This window comes from Zosterops lateralis, assembly GCF_965231275.1.
Source record: "Zosterops lateralis genome assembly, chromosome: 1".
Classification (NCBI taxonomy): Eukaryota; Metazoa; Chordata; class Aves; order Passeriformes; family Zosteropidae; genus Zosterops; species Zosterops lateralis.
The window spans coordinates 24,637,706-24,652,809 of record NC_139762.1 but is presented as its reverse complement, the minus strand read 5'-3'; the positions used below and the strand labels follow the sequence as shown (position 1 = coordinate 24,652,809).

The window sequence follows — 15,104 nt, the reverse complement described above, 5'->3', positions numbered from 1 at the left end:
TTCCTGCGGCCCCCCGGCTCTGCGGCCCCCCGGCTCTGCGGCCCCCCGGCTCTGCGGCCCCCCGGCTCTGCGGCCCCCCGGCTCTGCGGCCCCCCGGCTCTGCGGCCCCCCGGCTCTGCGGCCCCCCGGCTCTGCGGCCCGGTCCCGGCTCTGGGCGGGGCGGCGAGGCGAGGCCCGGCCCGGCGCGGGGGGCGCGGCCCCGGCAGGCGGCGCTGTGTGTCCGCCGCCATCGCCGCTCCCGCAGCTCCGCGGCCGCTCGGGGCCGAGAGGGGCCGCCGCTTCCCGGGCGCGGGGAAGGGCCCTGGGCTGGGCCGAGGCGGCGGCGCGGGGTCACGACGGCGCCATGGGGAAGCGGGATAACCGTGTGGTGAGTAACGCGGACGGCCCGGCTGGCGCGGAGGCCGCGGGGAGCCGGGCGCTGTCTCGGCCCGGGCGGGCCCGTCCGGCCGCCGCCGCGCTCCCACCGCCGGGCGGGGCAGAAGGGGCCGCCGCGGGGACAGGGGCGGCCCGATGCCGGCGGGGCAGCCCGCGGCGGGCCGGAGGCTGCCCAGGCCCGGCCGGGGACGCGGTGCCTGCACTGGGGTCCGGCCGCGCTGGGGCCCCGCCGGCGGGCGGCAAAGGCGGGCCCGCTCTGCGCCTCGCCCCGCCCGGCCCGGAGCTGCCCGAGCCCCGCCAGGGTTGGGGGTCCCTCCGTCGGCACGTGCTCGGGGCTCTCTGGCCGAGCCTCTGATTGCCTTGTCAAACCCGGCGGCATCGGGACTGACCCGGCCTGGCGAGCTGTCGAGGGAAGGTGATTAATATGCTGGCCTGGTCCGTACAAAAATAAAATGATCCCACTGGGAGTTGCACCACTCGCTGGAGTAGCTCTGATCCTAACTAAGCCGCATTTCCTTAAACTTGGCGTTCAGCTGAACCTGAGAGATCTGAAATTGATGTCTGCGCAGCACTCTGCTGCCTCGGGAGCCAGCGCTCAGCAGGCAAAAAATGTGCTTCTGCACACCTGACTGCAGAGCCTGAGTTCATACATAACTGAAACACATTCATCCTTCCTCCTCTTTTTCTTTAAATGTGTTTATACCAGTCAGCCTTTCACCTTCTGTTTGTAATCACTTAAAATTACTTCTGTTTTTTTCCCTTTCTCTCTTCCTTTCTTGTATATGCTATGAGTTTGTACTCAGATGCATTCACATCTTTGCAAACCTTGGCAGAATAGTAAAGTAATAGACATGAAAGACTCAGATACTTTATAGATAGATGGCAAAGTCCCTTTGATTGCTTTGTTGACCTATCAAAAAAATAGAGTCTACTAAGAAAGAGCTGACAGTGTATTAGGCTCCAAGACTGGATCTATGGTTGAAATGTCCTGTAAGGTTTTCAGGTGTGTATTTATTTACTCTTAATTTTCTTTTAATGGGACAGCTGGGATATACTTACCAATGCCAGCAAATCTTTCTGTTCCTATTTAAGGTTTATTATGCCATCACGGCATAACACATACTACAGACAAGTTATAATACAGGACTTTTTGCTCCTTATGTATGATCATAGAGATTCCTATGGTTATTCTCTGCCATGTCCCTTCTTAAATACACCATTGTTTCTGACTTTTTGGAGATGGAAAATAAACATACTTTTTTGCACATCTGCAGGGAACTTGCAAGGCAGTAATAGTACTGCTTGTCCAGAGAGCCCTGCCTGACAGAAGCTGCCTTAACACTTCTCATGAGCAAGGCAGCTATGCAGCAAATTCCTTGGTTATTGCCTGCTTGAGCAAACTGCCAAAAGAAGAAAATGAATGTGCGGACAGTCACTTTCTTTATTGAGGGTGCAATTCCATGCACTGACATGCAGTTTGGCAAAGTAGTGTAAATACTTTTCAGAAATGTTTATTGGTGAAGTAATTCTTCATAAACAAACCTGGTTGAAATTATAAAACCATGTCTTAAGATATAAATTTCCTAATCCTAGAATATAGAGCAGTACACAGTCATTAAGTACTTGCTGTGATAAAGTCAAAGACAGCCACTGAAGGGAGGAAGCTTCCTAGGCAGTTATCCAGGGGCAGTTTGAGCAAGTAGAAAATCAGCATTTGACAGCTGTAGCCTCTTCTGCGTGTAGAGAGTTTTGTTGGGAAGTGGTGAGGTGGTCATTACTTGTTAGCTCAGGTAGGAAAGCAGCTGATTCTTATTTAAGAGCAGCAAGAGACCTCGAGGTTTTTTCACAATAATTGCATAAGAAGAGCTTTCGGATACAAATTTTTGAATGGTAATCAAAAGTCAATGTGCTCACTGGTATAAACCAAGTTTCTTGTGGATCTGATACATTGAAATTACCTTTTTTTTAATGAAAACCATGTTCAGATAGTGTTGTCTGCATTCCTGAAGGAGCTCCTCTTCCAACTCAAAGCTGAACTCAATTACAGAAGTTTTATTCAGTTTTAGATTTGTCATGTGAATGCCTTTCTAAGTATTGTAACTACTTGAGTGCATACATCCATCTGCTACTTGTTTCAATTGGCACACCTCTGTGTTTATTTGCCCGTGTTAGTTAGCCTTTTTGTGTGAAGTAAAGCAGCAAAGAAATGGCAGCAAATGTTCCCTTAGAGTTACAAAGTCAACTCCAGTCAAAAATGCTCCACTTGAAGGAGTCCTTGGATTGCTTCAGAGTGGTCCAGCAGGTGATTCTGAGCCAAACTTGTGTGGGCAGTGCTTCCTTCCAGCCAGATGCCTCATCCCAGGCAGAGCCTGGAGTGCCTCTTCCAGGAGCAAATGTATTCCCAAGAGCTGAAGGCCACCAGGCTGCTTGCAGTCCAGTCCAGAAACTCAGCATTGCTGTGGTCACTTCTTCTGCAGTGGGAGCTGCAGGAGGGGAGGCAGCAGCTGCTGCTTCTGACAGCTTTCACAAATGCTCACTTACTGCACATGATGGTTTCTGAATGCCTGATAAAAAGCAGTGTTGGACATGTGAGAGCTACACAGATGGTCAAATCTTTGCTTTGGATCTACAAAATGTACTCTTTCAAAAATTGTCTCAGATTGGGCAACCAAAACAAGTAATTTTTTTAGCTATTTGATCTTTTTCTCTCCAAACCAAACACTAAGAACAGTTTGTGTGTTTTGCAGAAGTGAAGTGTTGGGATGACGTAGTGATAAAAATGAGTGAGATAAGGGGGTATATGTACCTCCTTTTCACATGAACAAAATATCGTTGACATTAAAAAATTATGGAAGAGTTTTTCCATTAACTGGTGAGGTGAATTATGAATTCTAAATTTTAATTTAATCTTTTGTAACACAAAGAGGATGCATAGGTTTGAAAGATGGAATACCTCATAACATTGGGATTATGTATGTTTGGGTTTTGTGCATTTTTTCTCCTTAAATAGCCCTAAGTCTAATAAGCCCTACAGAATTTTGATACATGTGGAATTGTAGCAAAGTACCAGTGCTTGCTTGTTGTGGTGCAAGAAATTTCATGCCGAATTTAGTGACTCCTGTCAGCAATTTTGAACAGAACTTTAAAGGCATAGAGTCAGTTGTTCCAGAGAGTGAGAGCTGAAATTTAATTGCATTTTCTGTATCCCAAAGAAGAATATTTCAGAAATCACGATACTATTCCTAGTTTACAAAATCATTGCTTAAGGAATGGAATTGTTATAAGGAACATGGTCTTTTTGTGGATCAGTTCTTTCTGCCACAGCGTAACTCCAACTGAAGGCACTTACCAGTCTTTCTGCCAGGCTGAATCAACTCTGTTTAGCTGAATATTTTATATTCTTAGAATCAAGTCAGAATTATTTTTCAGGGAGTGATAAAAAGTTTCTGTGAAGAACAAACAAGATATTTTGGTATCATAGTGTAACTGATGAATTTGGTATTTCTTTTTGTTGTTTCGTATTCAAGGCTTATATGAATCCCATAGCTATGGCCAGGGCACGAGGTCCTGCCCCAAATTCAGGACCAACAATACAAGACTACTTGAACAGGCCAAGACCAACATGGTAAGTGGCACTGCCTGTCTACCCTTTTTACCTTTTAAGTAAAAGATTTGTTCCCTCTTACTAAAATGTCACTGGTGCCTGCCTCCTCCCCAGAATATCCAGTAATAGATTTTGAAAGATTTCTTGTCTCTGGCCAAGGTATTCTTTTCTAAATATGTATTCATCCTCTTATAATCTCCTCTTATAAAAACAATAGAATATAAATTTGAAATGTATTTTTCTCATTTGTCTATATTTTTTTGGCAATGGTTCCTCAGAAGAGGAAAGTGTCATTTTACCTCTTTCTCAAACTGTAATACCTAAACTTTGTAGATATATTTAATTTGTAAACAGATTAATCTCTAAAAGAACTATTTTGCTGGTATATTCTTAGAATCCAGTTTACCCTACTCAACAAAACCATCACTTTGAGATATTATCAACAACTTACTTTATGTTCAATCCCTTTGCCTGCCCTCATGAGACATTAGAGAACAATTTACCTAATTGCAAAGTTAGCTTTAGATCTTTTGGAGGGATTTAATGACTGTACTTAAGCTATTAGGGTTAGGTTACCATATGTGTAACATCTAAGATGCTTTCATTCTTCTTCTCTCGGAAGTTCAACCAAGGGTAAACTTAAAAAAAAAAAACAACCCTACAGAAAAGTTAGACATTGAAGACGGTATTTTAATTGTAAAAATTGTGATCTGTCATCCTTTTCATACAGGGAAGAGGTGAAAGAGCAACTAGAAAAGAAAAAGAAAGGATCCAGGGCTTTGGCTGAGTTTGAAGAAAAGATGAATGAGGTTGGTAATGTTATTAGTTGTTGATACACGATTCTTTTTATCTAACATGCTGCTTCTGTTACCATTTACACTATCAAGTAGCCATAATATTTCACTTCACTCCAGCTTTTAATGAGTAACTATTAAATTGCTGGTGAATAAAACTTGACCTTGTCATAAATATAAGTGTATTTATAAAATGCATGTGCTTATATCAATAAATTAAACAGTGCATTTTCAGGTATGATAAACCAAAGTCTCTTGTGCTAATATTCACTTGTTGAAGGTCACAGAACCCAAGTACAGTGAAAAAAAAATACTGAAAAGGGATGTATTTGGCAAGGAACATACATGCAATATTATTATGGGAGAAGGCACAAAAAATGGCTTTCAGTCAGATAAGACTATGAAGCACTTGTTTTTCTCTCATCCTAAGCTGATTACAGCACATGCTCTGATATAAATGCAGTTGTTTTGATGTTTGTGTTCTGTACCTACTGGAGATCAGCAGAGTATTAGAAAGTTTCACATGTAACTCCTGTTGTAAATGGGAGAAATTAGCATACAATGAATTGAACTGTTTCTGTTCCTTCTTGGGACTTGAATATCTTGAGATAAGCTTCAGCAATCTTCATCACTGTAAGTTTCTGGTTGAAGAGAGATTATGCTCCTCTTCTGTTATTGGAAGGGCATAGTACACATAGTATTTTTGCTGTAACTTTTTGCCTAAGAAGTTGTACCAGGATGTGGGAGGCCATGGGGTGCTATTTTGAGAGGATCCGTTGTTCTGCGCTCTGAGTTTTAGCTTGGTGGGTTTGGTTTAGTATTCTATTACATTCCTTTCCTGATTTTATCTTTACTTAATGTGAAATAAGTGAAATTGACATTCACAGAAGCTACCAACCTTTTTCAGTATTGTAGCAGGGTAGGCAGGTAATGCAGATAATCGTGAAATGGCCATGAGTTATTCCTAAAGCTCCTAAAAACAAATCTCTGAACACTGAAAAGATCCCAAGTCTCTGAATCAAGTGCTGTCTCCCCTGTTTTACTGACAGTTGTCAGACATTTCTGTTTAAAACATAACACTAGCACAGGCTTTAAAATAATGAAGCACAGGCTGCTGTGAGAGACCCCTCAGGTAGCTCTGGGTACCTGGAATATCAAAGTACACAACGCACGGATGCTGCCTTGGTCCGTGGAAGCACATGACACACAGCACTGCATCCTGGTTAATCCCATGTTCCTTTAGCAGATCTGTTCAGCTAATTCAGAGTGTGCTGATGTGGGGATCTGTGTATCATCCTGCATTGCACAGGTTACTTCATTCCTGATATTTCTGTCCCCCTAGCACAACATGTGGATCATTGTTGTTTTGCCAATACACTGCCAATAGAGCTTCATTGTGAGGATCAGAATAATAAAGAAGGGAGCACATGATGTGTCTGACAGTGCAGATTGAACCTAGCAGCCTTTGAGTTTCATGGGGGCAGGTTGGATGTTTCAGAGCTCTTTAAGGGGACATTTAAGTAAACCTAGAGACCAGGTTTACTTCATAACTGAAAAGGAGGAATGAGAGGAGATTTTTATTCACTCATTTGGTATGCTTGGCCAAACGGAATAAGAGTGTTTCTATGAAGATGCATATAGTAATTTGATATAATTACTGCTGAAACCAGCAAGGCCCAGAATACTAGAGACACTCATATGTTGAAGAAGGGCCAGGAGAAGTTGTCTTGAAGTTTTGTCTCAGGTGATCTTAGAACTAAGACAAAATCACAGTTCTTCTGGTAGGATACTCTGGTTTTCTAAAGTGCTCTAGCAAGAACACTGTGATACTGATACAAAAGCAAAAATACCATAATTTATGACCTTCAGGAAAAATGACAATTCTTAAAACCAAATAACTTGAACATTAAGTGTGAACTAACACTGTATTTTGCTGAATAAAAATCAAGTGTATTACAGCTTTGGTTAACATTATATATTGTTTCTTTTCTGTGGGTTTTGTTCAAATTATAATATCAGGTAGAGGAGAGCTTAAAAAAACTGTTCAGAAATGACACTTCTGTTACTACATCTGTTCGGTTTTGTTCTTAGAATTGGAGGAAAGAACTGGAAAAACACAGGGAGAAATTACTGGGTGGAAATGAGAGTTCCTCCAAAAAGAAAGAGGTAAGTTGTTTTCAGTTGTATACATTCTGTGTTTGGAACTGGATTTATCATCAATGCTGCCAACACAGAATTTTGTGACTACATTTTAAAAACCAAGATCAAAGTTTATAGACCTAAATGCATGCCAAAAGAAAATTATGCTAAAGTAACATTTGTTTTATTCTATTTTTAAGAAAAAGAAAAAGGAAAAGGAAAAGAAGAAATCTAATAGGGTGAGCAAAATTTTCAGTTTTCTGAGCTTTTTTGCTTTGAGGTTGTTCCTGTTTGTCGTTTAAGTTCTCTTGGAAAGAGAAAGTACAGCTGTAATTTTGATTTTAGATGTTAAATTAACTTACTTTTATTTAGAAGGGCTTTGCATACATTTGGTACAAGGGGGATTAAAGGGAGGAAAAGAGCATTAAATAGATATTATTAAAAGAAAAATGTTAGAAGTGGTTTAGAAGTTTGTTTAAGAAAAATCTATGTAAGACCAGCTTCTCAGAAGTAAAACTGTATTGGTTATGCTTTGAAAATGAAGACATTTTAAAGGGAGTGTTTGGATGGGCTTCTGAGTATTTGCCAGACAAAATGCTGCATCTCACAAGCTTCACTTTTTGTTGTGTTTGGTCAAGTTGTCTTCATCTTCCTCTTCTTCATCAAGCTCTGATTCTTCCAGCAGTTCATCTGATTCAGAAGATGAGGTAAGAGCTAACCTACTGGAATCTCTCATGTTTTGTTCATGAGGTTAATTTAATACAGATTTTGATAATATGTTTTAGAATATTTTGAGGGGCTGGTTTGGATAAAACCATTTCGTTTTTATGCATTTGGTATATATAATAAAGTCGTGAATTTTAGACATATATCTCTAGTCAATAGTTTCTATATGAACACTACAGGTTTTGGTGTCCTGGCTTGTAAACTGGATTCATTTTAACAGTGAATTACTTTTTTTAATAGAATCCCTTATCTAATCATAAAAATGCAAAAATACCATTTTTACTTTCTAGCAAAAGTCTTTGTTACAGATAATCAGATTCTACAGCACACATCTAAATAATAAACAGAATCTAGAGAAGCTGGATTTTTCACCAGTTTGCATTTTTTCAATGCAGAAGAGTTATGAAGGTCCTTCACTAAAAGAATCCATTGTAGTGTACTTTACTCCTCAAGAGAACATTATAACATGTAGGAATTTGATGTTTCCTTTTCTTTATATTTAATGTAAATCTTTAATGCTAGTGAGAATAAATTGAAGTTTGTATTTTTCCTTCTTTTACAATATTTGTGGATAGGATAAAAAGCAGGGGAAGAAAAGAAGGAAGAAGAAGTATCGCTCCTCACGGAAATCTTCAGCAAGCACAACTTCAGAATCTGAGTCAGACAGCAAGGTAAACATGCAGACGTGTTGCTGTTGGCAAGTTTTCTTGGTCAATGTTACAAAACCATAAAGATTTCTGACTATAACATATTAATATGGGTTTTCATCTTCCACATTTAAAGCCAGGTATTCTTGCAAGGCCTGAGCTGCGCTTGTATCTTCCACATGGAGTGTGGAATCTGCCTCCACTGGCCACATGCCTGGTGGAAGTAATTAGACCTTTAGAAAATTAACATGCTTCATTCCAGCAATTTGTAGTCGTTTTTCTGAATCCAGACATATGCAGCTTTTGTGCTGCTCAAATGTTTAGTTTTGATACTACATTAACACTTTAAATGTCTTTTGAATATTCAATTAAATTGAACACCATATCTGAAAATGCAAGTATTGCAGGATAGCAGTGGCCAGAACATTGCTTTTCTAAATATCTAAGTAGTTTCCTGTTGGACAACTGAGCCTTTCCTAAATGCATATTAAATTGAATTTGTCTTTTTCCTTTTCTGAAGTATAGCAATGTAGGTACGTGGGCTTACTGAATGAACAAAAAAAGTGCAGATACATGAGGCAGCTTGTTCTGTTATGTTAGCATTTTCTGTCTCACAGTGTATGGTTACTGACCTTTTTGCTTTAATATTAATAATACAGTGAGGTTTTAAGATTCTCTGCCTAGACTTTATTGCAGGCCTTCACTGGAATGCCTGATTTGGTGGGATATAAATTGTAATGAATGACTGTTTGCAGACACCTTTGAACTTGTGCTAATGGGAGGTTAAAAACTTCTGCTACATAAAGGGACCCAGAGATACCCTTACTGCAGAAAACTCTGGGAAAATACCTGCTTAACCTGGTCTGAGCAGAGATGGACATGGATAAAGAAAAAAGACTCCCAACTTTACATGTTATATGTGGTTACAGCAGTGATAGCTGGTATCCTTCCCAGAGGCTAAGTATCCTGCAAGGATTCCATACAGACCTCCTCATGCTGCTGGATCAGGAGATTAGCACCTGCATCAAAATTACAGCTTCTTATATTATTCCTGTCAACTGCAAGGTAGAAAGGACAGACATAAAAAGACATAAACAGACATAAAAAGAGTATTGGTGAGACTGCTTTGGAGATTTTTTTCCTTTCTCATAAAATGATTTTCTTGTGGTTTGTTTTCCTTTCCATTTAGGATAGCACAAAAAAGAAGAGGTCAAAGGAAGACTGTGAAAAAGAGAAGGTATTTTTATTCTTGAAATCCTTCAAACAGAACTGCATGTTGCATACATAATGGATATTTCTTTAATATTGAGTGCCTCACTTTACACTTTACATCTGTGGAAATTTTCTGTCCCACACAGTCAGAAGGTATTCAGTGCACCCAGTTCAAAGCAGACATTTAGTTGGATTCAGCTCCTAGTTTAGTAATTATTAATGAAAACCACTGGATCTGTTCTTGTTACAAAGGTAAATTAAAACTGTATCTAATCTGCTATAATAGATCAGCTGCATCCTTAGTGCTTTGAGGTTTACCTTTAGCTGTCACATTGAGCTAAAAATGTGCGTGATGGTATTTTTAGTGGCATACCTAGTAGGTTAATGACTTGTTGCTGTAAATTAAGAAACAATAAGCAGAGGATCTCTTTATCTAAACACAGTCATAATTACAGATACTATATTTATGAGAACTTTGAAGAACTGCAGAGAAAAATGTATTAGCTTAAGAAAAATGACCTTACCCTGTCATTTCTCTAAGTATGAAAATCTCCCCTTCCCACCCCACACCATGTTGTACACTCCTCCATTATCTTTAATGTAAACAATCTAATTGATTTCAATTTTAGTTATTTGTATATTGTGGATAAACTAAAAATTCTTTCAGAGTCCACCCTAGTCTCTCTCTGAAGTTACCTTTCTTAGCAGGTTGGCCTCTCCTGCTCTGGTCAATAGTATTGACTTTGGTACGAGTTCTCCATTGCATAAGGCAAATGTACTGATTTTTTCTCCCCTTGCTCCTGCTTCTATTTGACAGTGTCCATTTCCCATCTCATCTTTTGAAGGCTTCTCTTTGAAGACCAAGTATCTACCATGGTCCGTTTATTGTAGCAGTACTTTCACACATCTTCTGAAAGCAAAGGGCATTTGGGGACTAGAGGTCTTTCTTCCCCTACCTGCAGATCCCCCATGTGTCAGATGGGGTGCATCCTGTGTACTTGTCAAGAGTTCTTTTGGGAAGTTCCTGGTCTTAAAAACTGAGTGAGAGAAAGTACCTTCATTCTTAGGAACACATTGCCTTCTCCATAGCAAAGGAAGTGCAGGGAGCAGAAAAGCAGCTCATCAGAACAATCCCACACAGCATCAGAATTTAAAAAAAACCTATCTTTTAAATGCATAGGAATGAAATATGATGTGTTGGAAGTACAGCTGGCAGAGACAGCTTGTCCTGGTTCAACACAAATACAGAGGGAGCTTTTTCTTTCATGAACAAAGCGAGAGTCTGATGCTGCAATGTTTGTATGTGTATATGGAGACCTCTTCAGTTATTAGTTACTTAGAAGTGGTAAAATGTTTTATTTCCAAATGCTTACTCCTCCATGTGTTATTATTTAAAGTAAGAGCATATTATTATTCCTCTCACTTTTAGACAGTTGCTGTATCTTGGTAACAAGAAAAAGGAATATACAGAGAATTATTATTTTCACTAAAAGTTGATTTTAACAGTTTGGTTGGGTAATTTGATGATGATGGAATTAGTTTAATGTCAATAATATTTTAAAATATTTCACAACTTAGAAGTGAAATTTCAATCTTAAATTTTAAGCAGAAGTTTTATAAAATGTGAAAGATCCAGCTTTACTCACAAATATATTATTTTGTGTAGGAAGGTAAAAATCACCACAGGAAAAGGAAGAAAGCAGATCGTGGTGATGGACCTTTATCTTCAGAATCTATATCTGAATCGGATCAGACAGAGGAGGTCAGTGTGAATCCTCAGTTTCAGATGTTACAGTGCTTGTAGCTTACTGATCCATGGAGCAAATTAATGAACTAGCTTAGATTTAATACATTGTTAAAACTCTCCTGCACGGTACAGGTGAATTGAAGAGTGCAGTACACTCCAAGTTGTTTGTATTTTTCCTTTTAAAATAAACTTTTAAGACTAGTTAAGTCTAGCTTCTATCACCTACAAGTAGTTTTGAATTAATTTTCTTGAAAATCAGCTTGTTATGATACTACATTTGGTTTAATTTTCTTTAGGTGCAAGCGAAGAAGAAGAAAAGCAATGAGGAAAAAGAGAAAACAGCAAGTATCCCTCTTACTCATACTGTAGTTTAAGGATATAAATACTTTGTACTTGGTTAATTTCCAGTTTCATATTTTTCACTAATTTCATATAATTCACTAAATGTTTCATAGCAATAGTCTACTGTTACATCTAAATTAACAGTTTCTCTATTTACTTGCTGAAGTCACTTTTTCAATTGTTGAATTAAAGAAACTTGTCACTCTTTTACCTATATGTGATTGGAGATTTAAACAATTTCAGCACTTATGTAGAATATATTCTATTCTGTATCAATGTCCTAGGATACTAATAGCTGTGTGGTATCAAGTAGGGAGCAGTTTGACACACAGACAGACATCAGGGCTATTCCTTCATTAGTGTTGTGTCTAATTCCTTGGTCAGCCTTCTCTACCACCATGGAAAGGGCCTTAGGGCATAACTGCTGCAACATCTATGCCATTAGAACTCCTATCCCAGCCAAATAAAAAGCTGCCAGCAACCTGTTACTTTTCTCAATATCTTTTATTTGTATCTGTTGGTAAAAGTGAGAGGAAGGTTTAGCAGTTTTATATGGAATCCAGATGTACCACATGTACCTGAGGTTCCTCAGTTAGGAGTATAGTGGGTTTGAGACCCTAAATGCCTACTTGAGATGTCTTTGTGTCTGTCTCCCCTGTCAGCAGTAGTGTTCCTTATCAGGCATCTCAGCTGTCCACATGAGGTAGGGCAAAGGGAAGGTCTACATTAGTCACCTAAAAATAGAAGCATAGCAGTATCAGTGATACTCAGTACACATTTTTCCATGGAACTTGTTTGTTTTTTCAGACTCACATGAGCCGTTTGCCATAATATTTCTAGTGATTGCTTATGGTCTTTTTCATAAAAGATTTGTATGTGTAAGGAATATGGATAAAACAAAGCTTTATATACTGATAGTTTCATTTATGTAATACCACACCTGTTTGAGAATTTCAGTTGAAATTGTGCTTGCAGAAAGACAATATTGCATCTCTTAGCTTCTGTATTACAGTGATCAGCATACTGCCTTCAGGACTGAATCCAGCAGGGTTAGTTTGAGTGTATTTATATTTACAGTTGAGATCGTAATTGCTTTATTTTAAACAAGGTACAAGTGATAGTCTAGCCAAGTGCAGTTGAGCTATTTAATTTTACACATATTTAAGTGTTTTTAAGTGAATTTAAGTGCTTACTTTAAAATCTGTAAACATCCTACTTATTCACACACTTCAAAACACTTTGTTATGACTTTCTCAGCAATCTATAATGCTCTGAAAATAGTTTAAAAGATGAAGAAATGTAATAGTGACGGTGATGAGAGGTGTGAAGTAGCCGTACTGAGGTGGAGATAAATTTAAATTGAAGGCTGCTCGTAGTAGTGCAAATTGCTTTTTGTGATTTCACAATAGGCTTCTTGTAGAAATCTCTTTTGAAATGTCTTTCAATGTCTTTCCTTTCTGTGTTCTCATTTTGCGTTAGCAGAATGTAATAAATGGCAATTGTACTATACAATAACTTTTTTTTTTTTTAGGATAAAACAAAAAAGAGAAAGAAGCACAAGAAACATGGTAAAAAGAAGAAAAAGAAGACTGCTGGTTCAAATTCAGATTCAGAATAATATTTTAAAACAACCTGAGACTATCAACAGAAGTGCAATGACTAAAGGAAACTTAAACTGTGAAATGACAGCAAACTTTACCAAACTGCATGAGTTTTCCTGTGTTTTAGAAATACTCTTAATCTTTCAGTAGCCAGCCAGATGCAGCTATGCTGGGAAACACCATTGTTATTGCCTGCTGCTTAATACATGAGGTACAACTTTTATAAAATTCCAGTAAGCAGTGTTAGATGTTTGAGACAATATGAGATGGTAGGCCAGCTGAGGTGTAAAATATTGGAAAATAAAAGTTAAACTTTTTAGATAGTAAAAATAGTCTTTTAAAGCATTAGTAATAGTCTTTCTTTGTAAATCAGGACAAATTAAATCCCAAGTTCATCCTGCAGTTTAATATTATGCATAAACTACTACAAGCTGGTGTCTGCTAATGGAAAATTAATGATAACATTTAGAAGGCTGCCTTTGTAGAAATGTGTATCATCTGCCCCATTACTGTCTCCATGCTTATGAGAAAGGGAATGCTACCATTTTGGCTACCTGAATAAGGGTGCCTTTGCCTTTTTGCAAATCTCTGCTACTTTTAATCCATGCATCTCTGCATTCCTGGGAACCTATTGTCAACAGACTTTCCTGAATGAGCAGTTTTGAGCTTCCAAGCATGTGCTTCTGCATTAAGCAAGAGCAATGACATTTTGCAGTATAACTGACAGTCAAAACCTGAAGATCTTACCTCTGCTTTTTCGAAATAGTGATAGAACTTTGCTAGTAAATATGCATATTTCATTTAATGTAATTTTTGTTTAATGGAAAACTTCTTGCAAACACTGGTAGCTTTCTTTGCGTTATCTTTAGAATTGTTTTGCATGATTTGTACCATTTTTAAATTAACAAAAGGTAATCATTTGTTGTAACCAGTTCTAAGAATTACATTTCACATGCAGATCTTCATGTATGTATTTAGTTATGTTCATTGCTGTGTTTAAGTGCACACTTGCTGAAGTTATTTAGCATGTAAAAAGCAGGGTTTTGATACCTTAACAGCTTCATATTGAAGCTGATTTTACTCTAAGCAAGTTCAGTGGCAGATCTGTTATGTGACATGTCTTGTTAGATAAAACTACTGCCAGAATCTCATTAAAGATACTGTTTAAACAGTTTGTATTTATATTTTTGTACTTGAGGGCTACAGAATGTTGACCTAAGTCATAAAGCTGTTTTACTTTAGTTTAGTTGCTTTAGATAACTTTAAAAAAGCTTTTTAAATTAAATGTGCCCACAAGAAAATATGAACAACCATTTGATTTTAGTTTACATTAAATTCTCACTACATCTTCCATTGAAATACTGATTGCTGGGCCTTCTGTTAGCCTTTAACAAATGCCCATCCATCCCAGGTAGTCAAATATAGATTGTATTTTTGATCCACCCCTTTTTTCCATTGCACAGGTGCTAACTTAGAACTTACCTCTATTGCATACGAATGCTTCAAATGTTGTGTTGCCAAGAATTTCAGGACTTACAAGACATGGATTATTAGTCTGCAAACTGTAACTAAAATCTGTGGGAGAAAAATTATTTCATATTGCCATTGTATAGGGAAATTGTCTTCAAGTTCTTGGGAAAATACAACCATTGAGTTGCAGCAATGTGCATCTAAACAATAGTAATATTTTCATCAACTGTTTTATACTCTCGGACTTGATGTTACCAATTCTAGACACTCTTGTCAGTGAGGTTGAAATAAAGGTGATAGGCAGTGAACAGAGGGGTTTGATTTGGGGGTTGTGTTTAGTTTTGTTGGGATTGTTTTCTTTTTAAGTTGTGGTGTTGCAGTTTTGGTAAAAGAACCTGTAATGAACCATAGCATATATGCTCTGTCCTGTGATACCTTATTTGACTT

The 15,104-nt window shown here is 38.5% G+C and overlaps 1 protein-coding gene across 2 annotated transcripts; it reads left to right on the top strand.

The window, feature by feature from the left end:
• The first annotated feature begins 216 nt into the window (after positions 1–216).
• Positions 217–13,338, top strand: FAM133B (family with sequence similarity 133 member B). Of its 2 annotated transcripts, none has more exons than XM_083879672.1 (11): positions 217–367; positions 3,903–4,000; positions 4,710–4,788; positions 6,865–6,939; positions 7,113–7,151; positions 7,551–7,619; positions 8,214–8,309; positions 9,475–9,522; positions 11,164–11,259; positions 11,541–11,589; positions 13,118–13,172. In XM_083879672.1, exons 1-11 carry the CDS (start codon positions 344–346, stop codon positions 13,120–13,122), a joined length of 678 nt encoding a protein of 225 aa, XP_083735798.1. In that variant the 5' UTR covers positions 217–343; the 3' UTR covers positions 13,123–13,172. The 2 variants fall into 2 exon arrangements, with proteins under 2 accessions (XP_083735798.1, XP_083735797.1); XM_083879671.1 differs by having other exon boundaries at positions 218–367; positions 11,541–11,585; positions 13,118–13,338.
• Positions 13,339–15,104: the final 1,766 nt, after the last annotated feature.

Bases quoted from the DNA above. Each gene is read 5' to 3' on its own strand.
- FAM133B (XM_083879671.1), top strand. From the start codon at position 344: ATGGGGAAGCGGGATAACCGTGTG. The intron at 4,001-4,709 runs GTAAGTGGCACT...CTTTTCATACAG, and splicing joins AACAGGCCAAGACCAACATG to GGAAGAGGTGAAAGAGCAAC. The intron at 7,152-7,550 runs GTGAGCAAAATT...TGTTTGGTCAAG, and splicing joins AAAAGAAGAAATCTAATAGG to TTGTCTTCATCTTCCTCTTC.